This window comes from Chenopodium quinoa, unplaced genomic scaffold (genome assembly GCF_001683475.1).
Source record: "Chenopodium quinoa cultivar QQ74 unplaced genomic scaffold, ASM168347v1, whole genome shotgun sequence".
Lineage (NCBI taxonomy): Eukaryota > Viridiplantae > Streptophyta > Magnoliopsida > Caryophyllales > Amaranthaceae > Chenopodium > Chenopodium quinoa.
Genome location: NW_018743204.1, coordinates 21,014 through 38,309, shown reverse-complemented (window position 1 = coordinate 38,309; position 17,296 = coordinate 21,014). Strand labels below are relative to the sequence as shown.

At 33.1% G+C, this 17,296-nt stretch overlaps 2 protein-coding genes across 2 annotated transcripts; one reads left to right on the top strand and one right to left on the bottom strand.

The window, feature by feature from the left end:
* Positions 1-2,386: 2,386 nt before the first annotated feature.
* Positions 2,387-3,173, top strand: LOC110733798 (putative protein TPRXL). Its single transcript, XM_021913851.1, has 2 exons — positions 2,387-2,762; positions 2,852-3,173. The coding sequence occupies exons 1-2, from the start codon at positions 2,406-2,408 to the stop codon at positions 3,149-3,151; spliced, it is 657 nt and encodes a 218-aa protein (XP_021769543.1). The 5' UTR covers positions 2,387-2,405; the 3' UTR covers positions 3,152-3,173.
* Positions 3,174-3,283: 110 nt separating this feature from the next.
* Positions 3,284-4,641, bottom strand: LOC110733799. The gene is made up of 2 exons (XM_021913854.1): positions 4,286-4,641; positions 3,284-4,022 (listed from the first exon to the last, which is right to left on the bottom strand). The coding sequence occupies exon 2, from the start codon at positions 4,017-4,019 to the stop codon at positions 3,540-3,542; it is 480 nt and encodes a 159-aa protein (XP_021769546.1). The 5' UTR covers positions 4,020-4,022; positions 4,286-4,641; the 3' UTR covers positions 3,284-3,539.
* Positions 4,642-17,296: the final 12,655 nt, after the last annotated feature.

Here is a 17,296-nt window from a genome sequence, read left to right as displayed (position 1 = left end):
AACACTGGGAAAAGGGAACTAGTTAACAGTGAAGAGGTTAAGGGCCTTTTGGAGACAGTAAATGAAGAGGGGTATGTTGAGGTTTTTGTAACAACAGAAGCTCCTAGTCAGCCCATACAAGAGGCCCAACCCAATCCTGCAAAGACAAAAAAAAAGGATAAGAAGGTAGAAAGTTCAAATACATCGACTATTAGGAGGAGCCCTAGGTTTAAGAAGACAGAAACTGAACAAAGGGAGGAGAGTCCACCTAGGAAAGCCTCAGCTAATGCTAAAGTGTTGAGGTTTGATGAAGAAAAGGATGATGGATGTGAAGGATCTGGTTATTCAAGTTCAGATTTGAGTGATGAGGGACAAGATTGGGAACCTGGTGAAGAAGAATTTGATGAAGGGGATGAGGAATGGTATATTGAAGGGTCAAAGGAGATCTTGGCCAAAGTGAACAAGAGCCTTAGGAAAGGTTTGGAGAGTGCAGTAGATGACAGGGTTGGCAAAGATAAGAGAGTAGAGTTGAGAAATGATTTGGATGTTGGAAAACCGAAGGTGAATCCAGAAAGTGATGCTGATTCAGATGATTCAAGGAGTTTGTGTGGATCTGATGAGGAACAGGACTATGCTCCTTGGTTTAATGCTGATGTGGACTTTGACAACCCAATCAAGTTGAAGTTAAATCAGAAATTCAGTAATGCTTCAGTCTTGAGGAGGGCCTTAAGACTTCATGCCATTCAAAACAGGTATGAGTTCTACTACTTGCATAATGACAGTACAAGGGTTACAGTTCAGTGTAGATATAGATGTGGCTGTGAGTTCAATAGCTACACTTGTAGAATGCCTGCTTGTACATGTGTGGGGGGGGTAAAGTGTCAGTTCAAGGTGTTTGCATCAAAACTTGTTAAGCAGCAAACTTGGCAAATCAAAACCTTGAATTTAGACCATTCCTGCTTCAGAGTAAAGAAGAACAAGATGCTTACTGCTGAATACATAGCAGAGAGGTATTTAGAAGAGTTTAGGAGTAACCCTGGTTGGAGAATTAAGGAGATTAGGGCTAGGATTTTGAATGATTTAGGAGTTGATGTGAGTTACTATAAGGCATGGCTAGCTAGGTGTAGGGCAAAACTACTGATATTTGGTTCAGCTAGGGAGCAGTATGCTAGGGTGTGGGATTATGGGAAAGCTGTGATGAAGTACAACCCTGGTTCAGGGTGCAATGTTGTTGTTGATGGTATTGACAGGCCAGAGCCACCATTGTTCATGAGGATGTTCATCTGTTTAAGGCCATTGAGAGATGGATTTGCAAAGGGTTGTAGGCCTTTAATAGGGTTGGATGGTTGTCACCTCAAGGGTGCCTTTCCTGGGCAAATTCTGGTGGCAGTTGCTAAGGATGGGAATAACAACTTGTTTCCTCTAGCTTGGGCCACAGTGGAGATTGAAAACCAGGAAACTTGGGGTTGGTTCTTGGAATCCCTTATGTCAATGTTCACACATGATCAAGGAGCTGGGCTGACCATCATGTCTGACAGGCAAAAGGTAATGCTTCTGTTTCCCTCTTAACTATTTAGGTTCAATTTCTAAGTTTTCATGTGTATGTATGTGATTGACTGATGATTATACTTTTGTCTGCATTTGGTAGGGTTTGATTAAAGCAATGGCTGATGTTATTCCCAAAGCTGAGCAAAGGTTTTGTGTGAGGCATATTTGGGCTAACTTCAAGCTCAACTTCACTGGATCAACCTTTAAGGAGCTGTTTTGGAGAGCAGCTAGGGCCACCACCATTGTAAGTTTATTGATTGTTGAAGCTAGCCTATGCTTTTATATGACTGTTGGTGTGTTTTTATATTGGTTAGCTTGTATATGCTTGGTGTGATTTTTGGAATGCTTTTATATGTCAGTTTGAGCATGAAATTGCCATGGAGTCTATCAAATTCCTCGATGAAGAGGCATATGAGTATTTAATCAACATTCCTCCCCACCATTGGTCTAGACATGCATTCACACCAAACTGCAAGTCCAACATGTTGTTGAACAACATGTGTGAGACTTTCAATGCAGTCATTAGGCCTGCCAGAGATAAACCTATCCTCACCCAAATGGAATGGATGAGGAGGTATATTATGAACAGGAATAATGAAAAGTGGGAGGATTCAAAAACAGTTACACACAACTTAGTGCCATATGTGAGGCATGTTCTGGGGAGGATAGACTTTGTGGCTAGATCCTGTGTGGTGCAGCCATCCAGAGGGAATACATTTGAGGTGCAGCTGAAGGATGACCAGGTGTTGGTTGATTTGGACAAGGAGACCTGCACATGTTACCATTGGGAACTCACTGGCATTCCATGTGTTCATGCTTATGCCTGCATATTGGATATGAGGGGTGACATAGAGGCTGCTGTTGACCCATACTATACCATGGACACATACAGGTCTGCTTATGAACCAGCTGTCCAACCAATGCCTGGCCCAAAGCACTGGGAGAGAGTCAGAATGAGGGAACCACTACCCCCTTCTGTTAAGGTGCAACCTGGGAGACCAAAGAGCAAAAAAAGGAAGCTTGAGCCAGGAGAATGTTCTTCTTCAGGTGGTCAGGCAAGTACCAAGAGGAAGAAGCAATGTAGCAACTGTGGGGGATTTGGGCATTATGCCAAGACTTGCAAAGTACCTGCTGCACCAGCTACAGAGCTGATAAAGTCAGCAGGCAGACCCCCACTGAACACTCCTTGGATGGTGGAGGAGAGGAAGAAGAAAGAGATTAGGGCTGCTAAAAAGGTAACACAAGCATTACACCAACTCCCCCTTTGTTTTATATATGTATGTGTTTTTTCCATTGACTTTTTATTTTGATATGCATGTCATAGAGTGCAATTGGGGCTGGACCAAACAGCATAGGAAACAAAAAGTTTCCTCAAGAGCAAGAAGGTTGTCTGCCATTCAGTAAGCGCCCACAGCCACAGTCTTCCTCAGCTCAGCATTCCTCAGCTCAGCCATCCTCAAGTCAGCCATCCTCAGCTCTGCCTTCCTCAAGTCAGCCTGCCTCAAGTCAGCCTGCCTTAAGCCAACCAAAAAGAAAGACAAGGTCTTCCTCAAGTCAGCCTACAACAGCCACATGTGTTGTAACAAGGGCCAGGCTGCAATCCCTCAACAACCTTACTCAGTGATGTACTCATGCTGGATATCAAACATTATGTCTGTTGAACAATTTCAAACTTTTATTATGTACTCATGACTGGTTATGTAACTTGCTAGTTTTTTAGTGGCATCCCTTAACAAATTTGAACAATTAGATATTGAATTGTAATGGTTGCATGGCTTTGATTGCCATTGAAACATGTTGAAGTAAGGTTCTTTTGTCAACCTGTACTTGAACTATCTTAGTGTTTCACATATTTCCCATGTTTTAATGTTTCACATGTTTAAATCCTTTTCCAATGTTTAAACATTCTCAATTTAACAACTTAGACAAGGCATAAATAGGTTGATTAAAAGACATATTTATAACACTTCAAGTCATTACAAGAAATTATAACTACTTAATACAACTTACTATTACACACCCTTAGCCATTAGGAAAACTACACCCATTGACAAACCTATACAAATGGCCATGCCCACCCAACCAAAACAGCTGATTGAAGACACCTTCCCTTCATTGCACTCCCTGTTCATTCTCTTCCTGTCAGCGTTCAAGGCCTTGCATCTCATCTTCAAATTATCAACTTCATTAAGTAGGCACCTCCTTTGGCCACTGATTTCATCAACTTCCCTTTTCAATTCATTAACTTCACCCTTTAGCAGCTTCTTATCCAACAACAGGTTGTTGATAACCCCTGTTTGCCAATCTGTTCCATCAGGTTGATCAACCCATTCGAAAGCTTTGCAACCCCTTGTTTCAGTTATTGGGTCATAAAACTTACATGATATGAACTTCCTGCCTGGATTCTCCCTTGTCCAGCTAGTGAGCTTGGCCATTGGCACACCACACTTACATTTTCTAGCCTCAGGAGGGGAAGAGCTAACAAACGACATAATCTGCATCAATTTTAGATCGACAATCACATTTACAGATTTGTACACTGACGAATTAACATTTACAGCAACAAAATTCATTTTTAATTTCATAATACGAAAAGCCCCAAATTCAATTTCTGACGAACCCTAATTTCGCAATTGGGCATTTAGATGCGTACATAACATAATCCAACCATTAATCCGAGTACGAAACAATTGCAAATAATAATTGAAGAGAATTTAAACCATAATTACCAAACAACCGAACAATTGACCGCACTCACCTGTTTCAGCAGCTTCAATCTGTTCCTCTTCTCAAAAATCGTGGAAGAATCGTGCAAGAATTGTTTCAAGTATCGTGCAACAATGCAATGCGCTGCTGCTATTCAATAAGAACAACGTTTTCGTTCATTGGGGGAGAATCGTGCAAAAATGGTTCTTATATATCGTGCAAGAATCGTGGAAGAATGGTTCTTATATACAGATCTTTTAAAAATATATTCGTTGGGGTGGGCCCCACTAACAGTTCTGTTAACGGAAGATGGATTTTGGTGTTAACTTCCAAGTTTTATATTTTTGGGAGGTGTTAAAATAAAAGTTTTTTTTTGGGGGGTGTTAAAAAACATTTTCAACCTTTTGTAAGGTGTTAAAATCCAAAATTTCCTAATAATAATAATAATAATAATAATAATAATAATAATAATAATAATAATAATAATAATAATACTTATAATAAGAATATTAACATAAAATTATACTAACATTCTAACAATAATAATACTATTACTAATAATAATAATAATAATAATAATAATAATAATAATAATAACCTCAAAAAAAAATAATAATAAATAATTAATAATAATATGTTTTTTTTTTAAAAAAAGGAACGGTAAAAAAGACTCGAAAAAAAAAAAATTTAAGACCGTTGGATCAAGCACGAACATTCTAGATCCTTTAATACCACCAAAAAAAAAATGAACGGTGAGATGCTGAGATTGAAAATGGACGGTTAGATTAGGGGAAGAAGTAAAACCTAAAGTTAAAACGCACACAACACACCAGCACACAACACGCCTCATTTCCTCATCTGATATTCTCAAGCATCTCTCTCTTTCTCCTAACCTCCTAAGCTATCTCCCTCTTCATCTGAATCTCTCAAGCTTTCTCACGCCTCTGAAACTCTCATTTCCTCATCTGATATTTTCATTTATTCTTAAAATTTCATATTTTTTTTGGAAGGTCTAATTCTTTTGTTCAATTGTTCATTTATTCCGAATGATTCGTTTGCAATGTATAATTGATTAATTTCTTTTTTTTTTTGGAAGTTCTAATTTTTGTTTTTTTTGTAGATCTGTCATATACTCATATTCTACTCACGGACGATATAAGGTATTTGTATTTTTCATTCTCATTCTAAGTTCCGAATTTTTTTTTGTTGAAAACTTCTAGGTTCCTATTTTTTTTTTCTAAGTTCTGTTTTTTCATTTATTATTTTGTAAATTATAATTTTTGATTTTTTTTTTTGAAAGTTCTAGTTCTTTTGTTCATTTATTGTTTTGCAATGTATAATTTGTGCTTTTTTTTTTTGAAATTTTAATTTTTTTTTTCTTTTTTTTTGTAGATCTTTCATATATTACTCACGGACGATATAAGGTATGAATTTTGTTTGTATGAATTTGATCTTAGTCGCTAGATCTTGATTTTCAGAGGGAGGGGAATTGAATTATGGTTGTGTTGTGTACTTGTGTTGGTTGATTTGACTTTTTTTTTTGGGTGTATGAATTTGATCTTAGTCGCCTATCTAATTCATAAATTATTCTTCAAACTTGACAAGTATTTTTCACAAGTTGAATACATTAATTCTCGAAATAGCTAGCGAACAAGTTTTATAACATTTTTATTTGTAATTGCCTACTTATTAGAAAATCTAATAAATTAACAATATTCAGTTAAAATTATAGTGAGAAGGTAAATTAATTATCACAAACATATTTGTATGAATTGAAGTAGTACTGTAGTAGTGATTTTCATATTCAAGTTTAGTTTAGTTTAGTTTTTGTGTGTGTGTGTGTGTGTTTTTTTTTTTTTTTGGAAACTAAACTCCAAGTAATGTCATACTTTGTACATTCTGCCCAAGTCCAACATTTATTAAATGGGCCTAGTTTGTCTCAGGCCTCTATTAATTTGTTACCATTACCTCAGGAAATGAACATATATAGTCCAGTGAAATGGGCGTGCTGCTTAAAATACATTGTACATTTGTACTTTGGATGAGAAAGATCACAAAATATATGTAAAGTATCTTGAGAATGTAGGAAACATATTTCATGATAATGGTTTAGTTAAGATACTTCTAAGTTCCTATTTTTTTTTTTTTCTAAGTTTTGTTTTTTCATTTATTATTTTGTAAATTATAATTTCTGCTTTTTTTTTTTTTTTTTTTGAAAGTTCTAGTTCTTTTGTTCATTTATTTTGTTTTGCAATGTATAATTTGTGCTTTTTTTTTTGAAATTTTAATTGATTTTTTTTTCTTTTTTTTTGTAGATCTGTCATATTCTACTCACGGACGATATAAGGTATGAATTTTGTTTATATGAATTTGATCTTAGTTGCTAGATCTTGATTTCCAGAGGGAGGGGAACTAAATTATGGTTGTGTTGTGTTGGTTGATTTGACTTTTTTTTTGGGTGTTTTTTCAGGGAATTTTGTTTTTGTTTTTTTAGTTCGAAATTCGACAATGTACAAAGAAAGTAAGAAACGAATTGATCCGTGAGAAATTGACAAAATTAGTTAATTACTGATAAATTATTAGTTTGTTACCATTACCTCAGGAAATGAACATATATAGTCCAGTGAAATGGGCGTGCTGCTTAAAATACATTGTACATTTGTACTTTGGATGAGAAAGATCACAAAATATATGTAAAGTATCTTGAGAATGTAGGAATCATATTTCATGATAATGGTTTAGTTAAGATACTTTCAGAGAGTTGGGGAAATTCATTTTTTGATTGTGCAAACCCTCAATAGGGCATATTTAGGGAATGAATTCATGAGATGAAACCGAGCTAAACCTTAAAGTTAGTACTTAAAGTTAGTATACTTGTATGATTGGCTTACAGTAAGCTACTACTTAGCACATTTATCCTGTTATAGACCTTACAGAAACTGCAAAATCATGATTTTCTTTGTTCTTTCAGAAAGGTTTCTTTTTTTATTTCTGAAACTTTTGAAGTAAAAATTCAGAACTAATACAATAAACCTGATTCTTGAGTACTTTGATCCAGTATATTACAATGCAGCAGGAAGCAACTCAGAAAAATAATGTCGTTAAAGAATAGTATATCATCATTGCTTAAAAATGACATATTTAGGGGGGGGGGGATAAAATGTCAAAGATAACTCACAGGAAACTTATCATTTGAAATCTAAACTAACAAAGATAAGCACATATGTTAGTCACATTAAATTTCTTAAGCAAAAGATGCGTCAAAATTACATTTTTCTGAACAAGAAAGCTGTATCAAATTAAAATTCAGCAAAAACTTGGAGGGCCTGTATAGGTTGCATTAAATTGGCAACTAATGATAGAACAAAAGCATGGAATTACTACTTAACTTGTGTATTTTATGTTCTGATGCAGCTAAATCTGTCAACCATTAATTTTGTTTGTGCATAATCTGATAGAGTATGGAGTAGTGCTCATCAACATTTAATAGACCATTACAATTAGAATCTGTCATTTCATTTGGTACTTACAAATGCTGTTTTTTTTTTGTTTCAGTCATGTCTCACGAGTATGATGAATTTGACTATGAGAGGCAATCAAATTTTGATACTGTTAGCTCTCAAGCTGCCTCTGGCCCGGTTGATGATGCTAGTAATACCGGCATTATCACTACTTCTGTTAATAAACGTCAAAGAACCGCAGGTATATGGAAGCATTACACTTTTTTTTAAAACGATAGGTAATGAAAAGGTAGAATATGCTCGTTGTAATTCGTGTGGCAAAGAATATAAAGCACCTGGTAAAGCGGGTACTTCAACTTGTAGAGCTCATATTAATGCATGTTTGCTAAAGCATGGTCTCCAGTAAGGTGAAGAATCCGCATTTGATCAAAAAACATATTTACGAAAGTTTGCTAAAGCTATAATCTGCCATGCATATCCTTTAAATATTGTAGAGCATGAATATCTTAGGGAACTTCATGCATATTTGAATCCTAAGGTGCAGCATGTTTGTAGAAAAACTATGTTAAAGTATGTTATTGCTGAGCATGATAAATATAAATCCTTGATGCATGAGTCTTTGGCTAATGATTCTGGTAGAGTTAGCTTTACATGTGACTTGTGGACTGCATGTACTAACCGAGGCTATCTCACTTTGACTGCTCATTATGTTGATAACAGTTGGTCTCTGAGGTCTAAAATTTTAAATTTTAGATATTGTGGCCCTCCCCATACTGGTGTTGAGGTTGGAAAGTTTGTGTTTAAACTGATCAAAGAGTGGAATCTTCAAGGTAAGGCTTTTTCAATAACTGTTGATAATGCTCATTCTATGAATGTTATGGTTGAATATTTGAAAAAAGAATTAATGCTATGTTCTCCTCTACCTTGTAATGGTAAATTCTTTCATGTTCGATGTTCAGCTCATGTTTTAAATCTTATTGTTCAAAGAGGTTTAAAAGAAGTTCATGAAAGTGTTGAAAAATTGCGTGAGGTTGTTAAATATATTGATGCTTCTGATTCTAGATTAACTCAATTTGAGAATGCTTTGTCTGAGTTAGACTGTGCTTTTAATGGTAAGTTATGTCTCGATGTTGTGACTCGTTGGAATGCCACTTATACAATGCTCCAAAAAGCCTTAGAAGCTAAGGATGCCTTGATTCTATATACTAGTAGGTTTTTGGGTATTTCTTATAGACTTGATGCTGATGAATGGGATACCATTCAAAAAATTTGTGATTTCCTTCAGCCATTTAATGATATTACTGTGTTATTTTCTGGTACCGAATATCCCACTGCTAATTTGTATTTTGTTAGTGTTTTAAAAATTGAGTACGCTATTACTCAAGCCTATAAAGACCCTAAACTTGCACCCATGGCAGCAGTTATGCTTGAGAAGTTTGAGGGTTATTGGGAGGATTATAGTTTGATTCTTTCAGTTGCTATTGCTCTTGATCCTCGTTATAAGCTGTTTCGAGTGAGACATATGTTGAACTCGTTGTATAATGATGAGGCATGCGACGAAAAGATTATGATGATTAAGGAAGCTCTTTATGACCTTTATAAATTTTATTCTACTGCATCTAATACAAGTTGCAGAAATCCTTCCTCTTCTGACACAGCTCAATCTGAAAATTCTAATCGCACGTTGAGTTCTCAAAATATTTTTACGGTATTTATGTTATACAATATTAATGGCAGTCTTCTATTTTTATTTGTAATGTCATAATTTAACTTTTAATAAAAAATCTGTTTCAGTTGCGTGAGGTTGATGACGAATGTGATGATTCAACTAGATGCCCTCTGGCTGATCTTGAGGCATATTTGAATGGACCTCGTTCGCGATTAATTCAAGGGGAACATTTTGATGTTCTCAAGTATTGGGAATCTCAAGCTTCTTCTCTTCCTATTTTAGCTAATATGGTAAGGGATGTTTTGGCCATTCCTATTACATCGGTGGCCTCTGAATCTTCTTTTAGTTTGGGTGGTCGTATTTTGAACAAATATAAGGGTAAGCTTTTGCCAAAGAATGTTGAGGCATTGGTTACCACCCAAAATTGGTGTCGTGGTTATCAAGGGGATGTTGAGGAAGACGTCCTCCTTATTGGTAAAGAGATTAAAGCAGAAAGTGCTTCATCTACATAAATGGTATTTGTGTCTCACTGTGGTTGTTTATTTTATCTTGAAAAATCGTTGCCCTTGTCATTTATTTTCAGACTTGCTGGCAGCATTTTTCAAGACTTAAGTTAAAATCGTTGCCCTTGTCATTTATGTTGAGACTTCAATGTATTTTGGTACTTGTTGGCAGCATTTCTCAAGTTTTGTGTTAAAACAACCATTACTTAGTGATGTAAATCTGAGAGCAATTTTAAAAAACAAAAATTAATTTTGAAGTTGCTTGAACTTGTTTTGAGCTGCTGGTAGTGCTTTTGCCTTTTGGTTGTTGTCCCTGCTGAGTTGTTTTTGCCTATATTGTTGCCTGCCTGAGCTGGTTCGTACCTCCTGCCAGCTTGAGGTGCTGTGTTGCTGCTTCAGTATTGTTGCTGCCTTTTGTGTTATGAATTTATGATAAGTTTTGTTGCTGCTGTTTCTTATGCTTGCTGTTTTAATTTTTCTTGAATCATAGTTGCCCTTGTCATTTATGTTGAGACTTCAATGTATACGTACTTGCTGGTAGCATTTTTCAAGTTTTAAGTTAAAACAGCCATTGCTCAGTGATGATACGATAAACGTAAATCTGAGAGCAATTTTGAAAAACAAAAATTAGTTCCTGCTGAGTCCTTTATGCTTATATTGTTCCTTGCTTCTGATAAGTTGTTGATCTGTTATTGCGTGAGCTGGTTCCTGCTTGTTGCTGCTATTTCCTCTGCTCTTGGGTGCTGTGATGCTGCTTCAAGATTTTGTTGCCTTTTGTTTTTAGGAATGTTTTTTTAGGTTAAATTTTGTTATTAGGATAATTTATGATCATATGTAAAATGTAAATCCTTAACTTATTTATTTTTAATGTAAAATGTAGATGAAATGTATTTTTTTGGAATAATTAAAGTTATTTATTTTAAATTTATATTTATTGTGACCTTTGTTAAATTAAAGTATATATAATATATATTATAATACTAGTATGTTACATTTCACATTTGATATTAATTAAAATTATAAGTAATCTAAAACGACAATATTCACATTAATAATGTCGTTGGATTAGGTGATATAAACCGTTGTATAAACCTAAGTCGTTTAATTAGATCTACATTTAGTAAAGTTTATTGTATTTATTTTAAAATTTATTGTTACCTTTGTTAAATTAAAGTATATATATAAATATATAATAATACTAGTATGTTACATTTGATATTAATTAAAATAAATAAGTAATCTAAAACGACATTAATAATGTCGTTGGACTAGGTCTAGGTGATATAAACCTTTGTATAAACCTAAGCCGTTTGATTAGATCTACATTTATTAACATTAATTGTATTTAGCCATTTAGGTTGTAAATAATTCAATTTGAATTAAGCAGTTTGTAATCGGATCACTTTAAACAGGTTGCGATTCGAAAACAGTTCGATTTTAACGGTTTAACGGGTTATGGCAGTTCAGTTTAGACGGTTAGCGGATTATAACGGTTTGGTTTATACAGTTTTTCCTGTGGTTTAAACGGTTTCGGTTCATAAACGAGTCAGTTTAAACGGTTAGCGGGTTACAAATGGTTCGGTTTTAACGGGTTTTTTTTACAGTTTAAACGGTTTTGGTTTATAAACGGTCCGGGTCATTAACGGGTTTATAAACCATTCGGTTCGGTTTCGTTTCAGTTCGGGTTTGAGCAGTTTGGTTTGTTATCCGTTTACGGTCCGTAACGGGTTCACATTGAGCGGTTCGATTCGGTTTCGGTTTGATATTGAACGGTTCAGTTCGGTTTTCGGTTTAAATTTATCGGTTTATAAACGGATCGGTCCGTGATGGTTCGGTTCGGTAACGAGCGGTTTCACGGTTCGGTTTGAAAAGTCCCACCCCTACTAACCATGTAATACCTAAAGGTTAAATGCAGTCCCTGTAGAATAGTAAAGTTATCACCTAAAACTATCCCATGTGCCACTACATTGGTTAATTCTTAACAGTATCTAATGGAGAACAACATGCACAATATAAATGTAAATGTGATTAGACTTTTACTCATAGCATAACACAGCTCATACATGTATAGCATACAACTCATTCATGTACAACATATGCTTATCAAACAATGTAAATAACCAATGCACATTCAATTTGGCATAACTAAAACACTAAACAAAACAGGTGTGCTTACAAGGTTATTCCTTCTACATAACTCATTTAATTACCTAATGCTTTTTAATCTAACTTAGCATGATTTTTACTTCCATTTGATGAAGTTACAGTAAGATGAATAAAAGTTTAATCTGTTTTACAATATGGACTATCTTTTTTTTATTGCTTATTATTAGAATTATATACTTTATAAAGCAGGAATAACTACTCAGTATTGATCCCATTTTTATCTTGCTGAAATAGCAAGTGATGAGTCTAATTTCATAACTTCATCAACATTATAATCCATACAGCATAACTAGCCTTCCACATATTACACTACAACTATTACCTCCTTCTCAAAGACGTACTTAAAACCTTATACATAGAGCCTAATGAAGAAATATCTCCAATAAATTAAACTAATACAAGCTCTATATCAAAGATTGGAGGCTTTCCTTCCTTCTACTTAATAAGACATCCTTCATCCTCTTAAACATTGTACCGATCAATGAAATCCTTTACACCTTTTTTAAAGAAGCACTAAGTGATAGCCTTCTTCTTCCTCACAATCTTCAATTTCACCTTGAACTGTGTGTCAAAATTGAAGGAGCACATCAGTAGACTCCCCAAATCCAGCTAGAAAATCATTAGCAAACGAGACTGGAACATTCTGCAGGCAACAACAACAACAACAAAAAAAAAAAACAACAATATTTAGCTACAAAATGTTACTGCCACAATCTATAAATTAACTTAACAAATGCTTAGTATCAATACATACAATCACCCCTTGCTCAAGATAAGCTGCAGTTAATATAAATTTATAATGCTTAGTATCACGACAACCAGCCGCAAGCTCATCAATCCAGGCATTTGTTTCAATCATTTTCTCAGAAGAGCCTTCATAAGTAGGTTTACGGCCACGCCTTTTATTAGAACTGCCATTATCCTTGCCATGTCCTAATCCCTTTGCTTTCCTGCTTCCAGTGACCCTCAAAATCTTAACTATGAATGAACTGTGCCCTGAATAAGTAAAATGTAAACCATCACTAGCACTTAAACCATTATCCTCCACAAACTCAGACCAACCAGCTTCCAAGATAGTCTTCCAACCATTTTCATCCTCTTCATGTACCATAGTTACTTCCCAAATTCTAGAACTACCATGCACTGATAAGTCAACACTCAAATATCCATCATCTAATATGTCTCTATAAACATCAGGAATGCGCTGAATATGCATACACAATTTCACAAAAGGAAAAATCAGAAAAGATAATAAGCATAGTAACACCAAAACAGAACACAAACATTAACATATTTTTAAGACAACATCAAACACAAATACTTCTTACAACCATAACAAAATTAAATCGAGAATCATATTTTATCATACCAGCTTTCCCTGCTGTTCAGAATCGTAACAAACAGTAAATAAAGCAGAAAACTCAGGCATGTAAGCTCTTCTACAGATGTAACAAATAAATGTCTAAGCTTGTCTATTTAGCACAACTTACTACATAGAAATAACTACATTGAAAAAATGGCATATATAGAGAAAGAAAGTATAGAAATTGGTATCACATTGAATAAGCTCATGCATGACTTTGAGAAGAAACACTTAAGTAAGATTCTTTTTCCAAGGAAAAAAAACTGCTATAAACTTACATATTCCTTACCTATATTCAATATAGTAATAATGATAGGTAATGCAAGATCAAAACATACATAATTAATGTCATTCATTTGTCATTCATAATATTCCAAAAGAATTAGCGCATAAAGTTCTAACATCTATTTGTCTTGAATATCTTAATCCTTTACCAGAATCCAAAGTGTAGACATGCAACAACATTACACAAAATAGATCACTATGTAATTAATTATTAATCCCAAGTATTGCAAGTAAGTCAAAAATATAATAATTTATAGGAATTCATACATAGTCATCTAATAATCTTACACCTAAGTCAAATTATTTTAGTAAAAAACTTCGTGCATAATTATAACATTCCACACATATTTATCTTTTCAATTTATTAATTCCTAAACCTTAAAATTAGTTAAACTATATATTAGTCATACGTAACTTCATGATTCCATCCTTAAAATTCAACCACATAATAACAAAACAAAGTACACAAACAAATTATTAATTATTCCTTTAAGATAATTTTTGAAGCTCAAACCAACTATGCTTAGACTACTACTCTATTTCATTACTAATTATACATAAATTGCTAAAATAATAACCACATATTTTACTTTGCCTGCATTATTGTCATAAGGTTTTATGCTTTTTAAGAACCAAAATACATTTTTATCACTCTACATAACCTTATTGTGCACATAATTGAAACCGCAAATCTTTTACCCTTAAATTTATTAAAAAAATATTAACACAGTCTAGTTTCCTCATCGTTTAATTAATTAACCTACACAATAAGGAGCGTGCGCGATACTAGTTCTACTAAAACTAGGAAACAACAAACTCTGAAGCCCATATCTCTATTTTTATAATTTTTATAAAAGCTCAAACTTACAATAGTTATTATGTGCACCATGGTGCACCTAATAGGTGCACCACGACTATAATATGTACATTTAGTAAAAATATCTGAACACTTTACAAAAAATGAACATTTTGTAAAATTCAAGAGATGAATGATTTCAATGAAAAACAAAATGATGAACAAATTGAAGAGAGAGAAAAATAGAGGAGAGAGAAATCAGAAATTAGAAAAGTGTGAGAGGGGGAAAAGAGAAGAGAGAGAATATATTTATACTTGATGTTTCACTTAGTTAAAAATTTGCAATTGTTCAAATATTTAAACTAAATGCTCAAATTATTGGCGTGGTGCACCTAGAATAGGTGCACCATGGTGCACCTTAAAAATTGCATCAAACTTACTCTTTATTTCCCCCATCAAAAACTCACGTTTAACACTCCCTCCTCCCTTATAATAGGTGCACCACGACTATAATATGATTATTTAGTAAAAATATCTGAACACTTTACAAAAAATGAACATTTTGTATAAAAAATATGAACATGTCACAAAAAATGAACATGAACATCCAATTTTATATGTTCATATTTTATAACGTAATGTTCAATTTATATGCAACAAATGTTCAGCTATTTTACAAAACTATTGAATTATCCCAAGCCAGTAAACTTCTTTCAAAAAATTATTATTCATTATAAAATAATGTTATGTTCATATTTAAATTTCAATATTCATTTTCAAATAATAAATGTTCACATTCGAGTAATGTTATATTCATATATATATTGATGCTCATTATAAAATAGTGTAATGATTATATTTGAAAATTTCAATGTTTATTTTTAAAAATTATATGTTCAAATTCTAACAGTGTCATATTCATATTTTATATGTTTTTTTTTCAGAAACTATAGTTTTAAACTTTATTTATATAATTATTAGCGAAAAAATAGGTTATATTAATTCATTATAAATTCTTTTATGTTCATTATAATGTAATAAATGTTCATTTGAAATATACTAAATGTTCATTATATATATTAAATCCCAATTGAGGTTTATAATTCCTTAACCCAAATTAATTAATGTTCATATATCGATCTAACTCAAATGTTCATAAAAAACATATACATGTTCAGATATCTAACATAGTATGTTCATAATTACAAAACTTAAAAAGGTTTTTAAAATACGTAAATCGAAAACAAAATAAATTTTCATATGCAAAAAAATCAAATGTTCAGATATATAAATTATAAAGTACAGAATGCCGAATTTTTAAAATGATTAAAAATACATAGATCTAAAACAAACAAAAAAGTTCATAAGTAATGAATAATTATTGGAAACGTATCATGCGTTCATACTTTTAACTTAAAATGTTCAAAATACCAAAATAACCAAATACAGAATTGTTCATAAAAAAATACACAAATATCACTAACAAAAAAATCAAAACAATACGAAAATTACATATTCCGATCCGAAACTCAAACCTAGCTATGGGGATTTAGAGAATGGAATCTCTTCGGAAAATAATCATCTCCGCCGTCTTAACCACCTTCTCCTCATCGAAGCCGCCATTTTCAGCTTCACTTTATGCAAAAACTCCATTATCAAAGTTTCAAATCGAAAGTTGAAGAAAACGAAATTTGAATTTAATCTATGGTGATCAACAATGGTGATGAAGGAGTTCAATCTATGGTGATCAACATTGGTGATGAATGATTTTAATCAAACAAAATGATGAACAAATTCAAGAGAGAGAAAAATAGAGGAGAGAGAAATCAGAAATTAGAAAAGTGTGAGAGGGGGAAAAGAGAAGAGAGAGAATATATTTTTACTTGATGTTTCACTTAGTTAAAAATTTGCGATTGATCAAATATTTAAACTAAATGTTCAAATTATTGACGTGGTGCACTTAGAAATAGGGGCAAAGGCTACACATACAACCCTTGTATGTGGGACCTACATACAATTTGACATGGCTTTTTTTTTATTGGCTATTAAATTAGGTCCCAAATTCCATTTAATTTGAAATTTCATTTGAATTTGAAGTGAAATTTCTGATAATCTTAATTTTAAAATTCAAAATCTTTGTCAATTTCTATGTTCACATTTAATTTCTGAATTTATTGATTTTTTTTTATTGTTCATTAGCATTAGTGTCCCATGGAACAGCAAAGTAGCAAACAACGCTCCATCCAAATGGAAATGCAAATTTCGGGTGACTTTGACACCTATACGCTAGTGCCGAAGGTTTAGAAACTACCTACTGCAATGTTATTCAGGAAGCAGGAAAGTAAGGACATGCTTAGTGCTAGTGATATGATTCTTGATGTTTTATTTAGCTTTTGGTTATTATGTAAATCCATTCCCCTAAGCCCAAGCTTTCTGCCCATTTGTTTTTCAATTTGGGTAAGGAAAGTCTTGTTGAAGTAAGACAACTATTTTAATAATATAGTTCCCCCTTTTAACAAAAAAAATAATGTACTCTTTTATAAGTTATACTAGGTTGAAATCTCATGCAATGCACAGTTGTTAAATATTTTTGACAATAATATTACAAAATATAAAGTATATAAAAGATATTCAGAAATATTTTATTTAGGTATATATGGAATATGATTGTCAAACTGGAAAAAAATATCATAAGGTATAAATAATTTTACAAGGTAATGACAAGTGTCATGGAAGAATTTGCTTTTAGTATAGGTTAATTAATAGATAGATTTCCTGTAAAAAAAAAAAGGTTATATTTATCAATTTTTATACAAGTAG

Excerpts from the sequence above, each read along its gene's own strand:
- LOC110733798 (XM_021913851.1), top strand. The coding sequence starts at position 2,406 with ATGGACACATACAGGTCTGCTTATGAACCAGCTGTCCAACCAATGCCT. Across the intron at positions 2,763-2,851 it reads AGATTAGGGCTGCTAAAAAG|AGTGCAATTGGGGCTGGACC; the intron begins GTAACACAAGCA and ends TGCATGTCATAG.
- LOC110733799 (XM_021913854.1), bottom strand. The coding sequence starts at position 4,019 with ATGTCGTTTGTTAGCTCTTCCCCTCCTGAGGCTAGAAAATGTAAGTGT.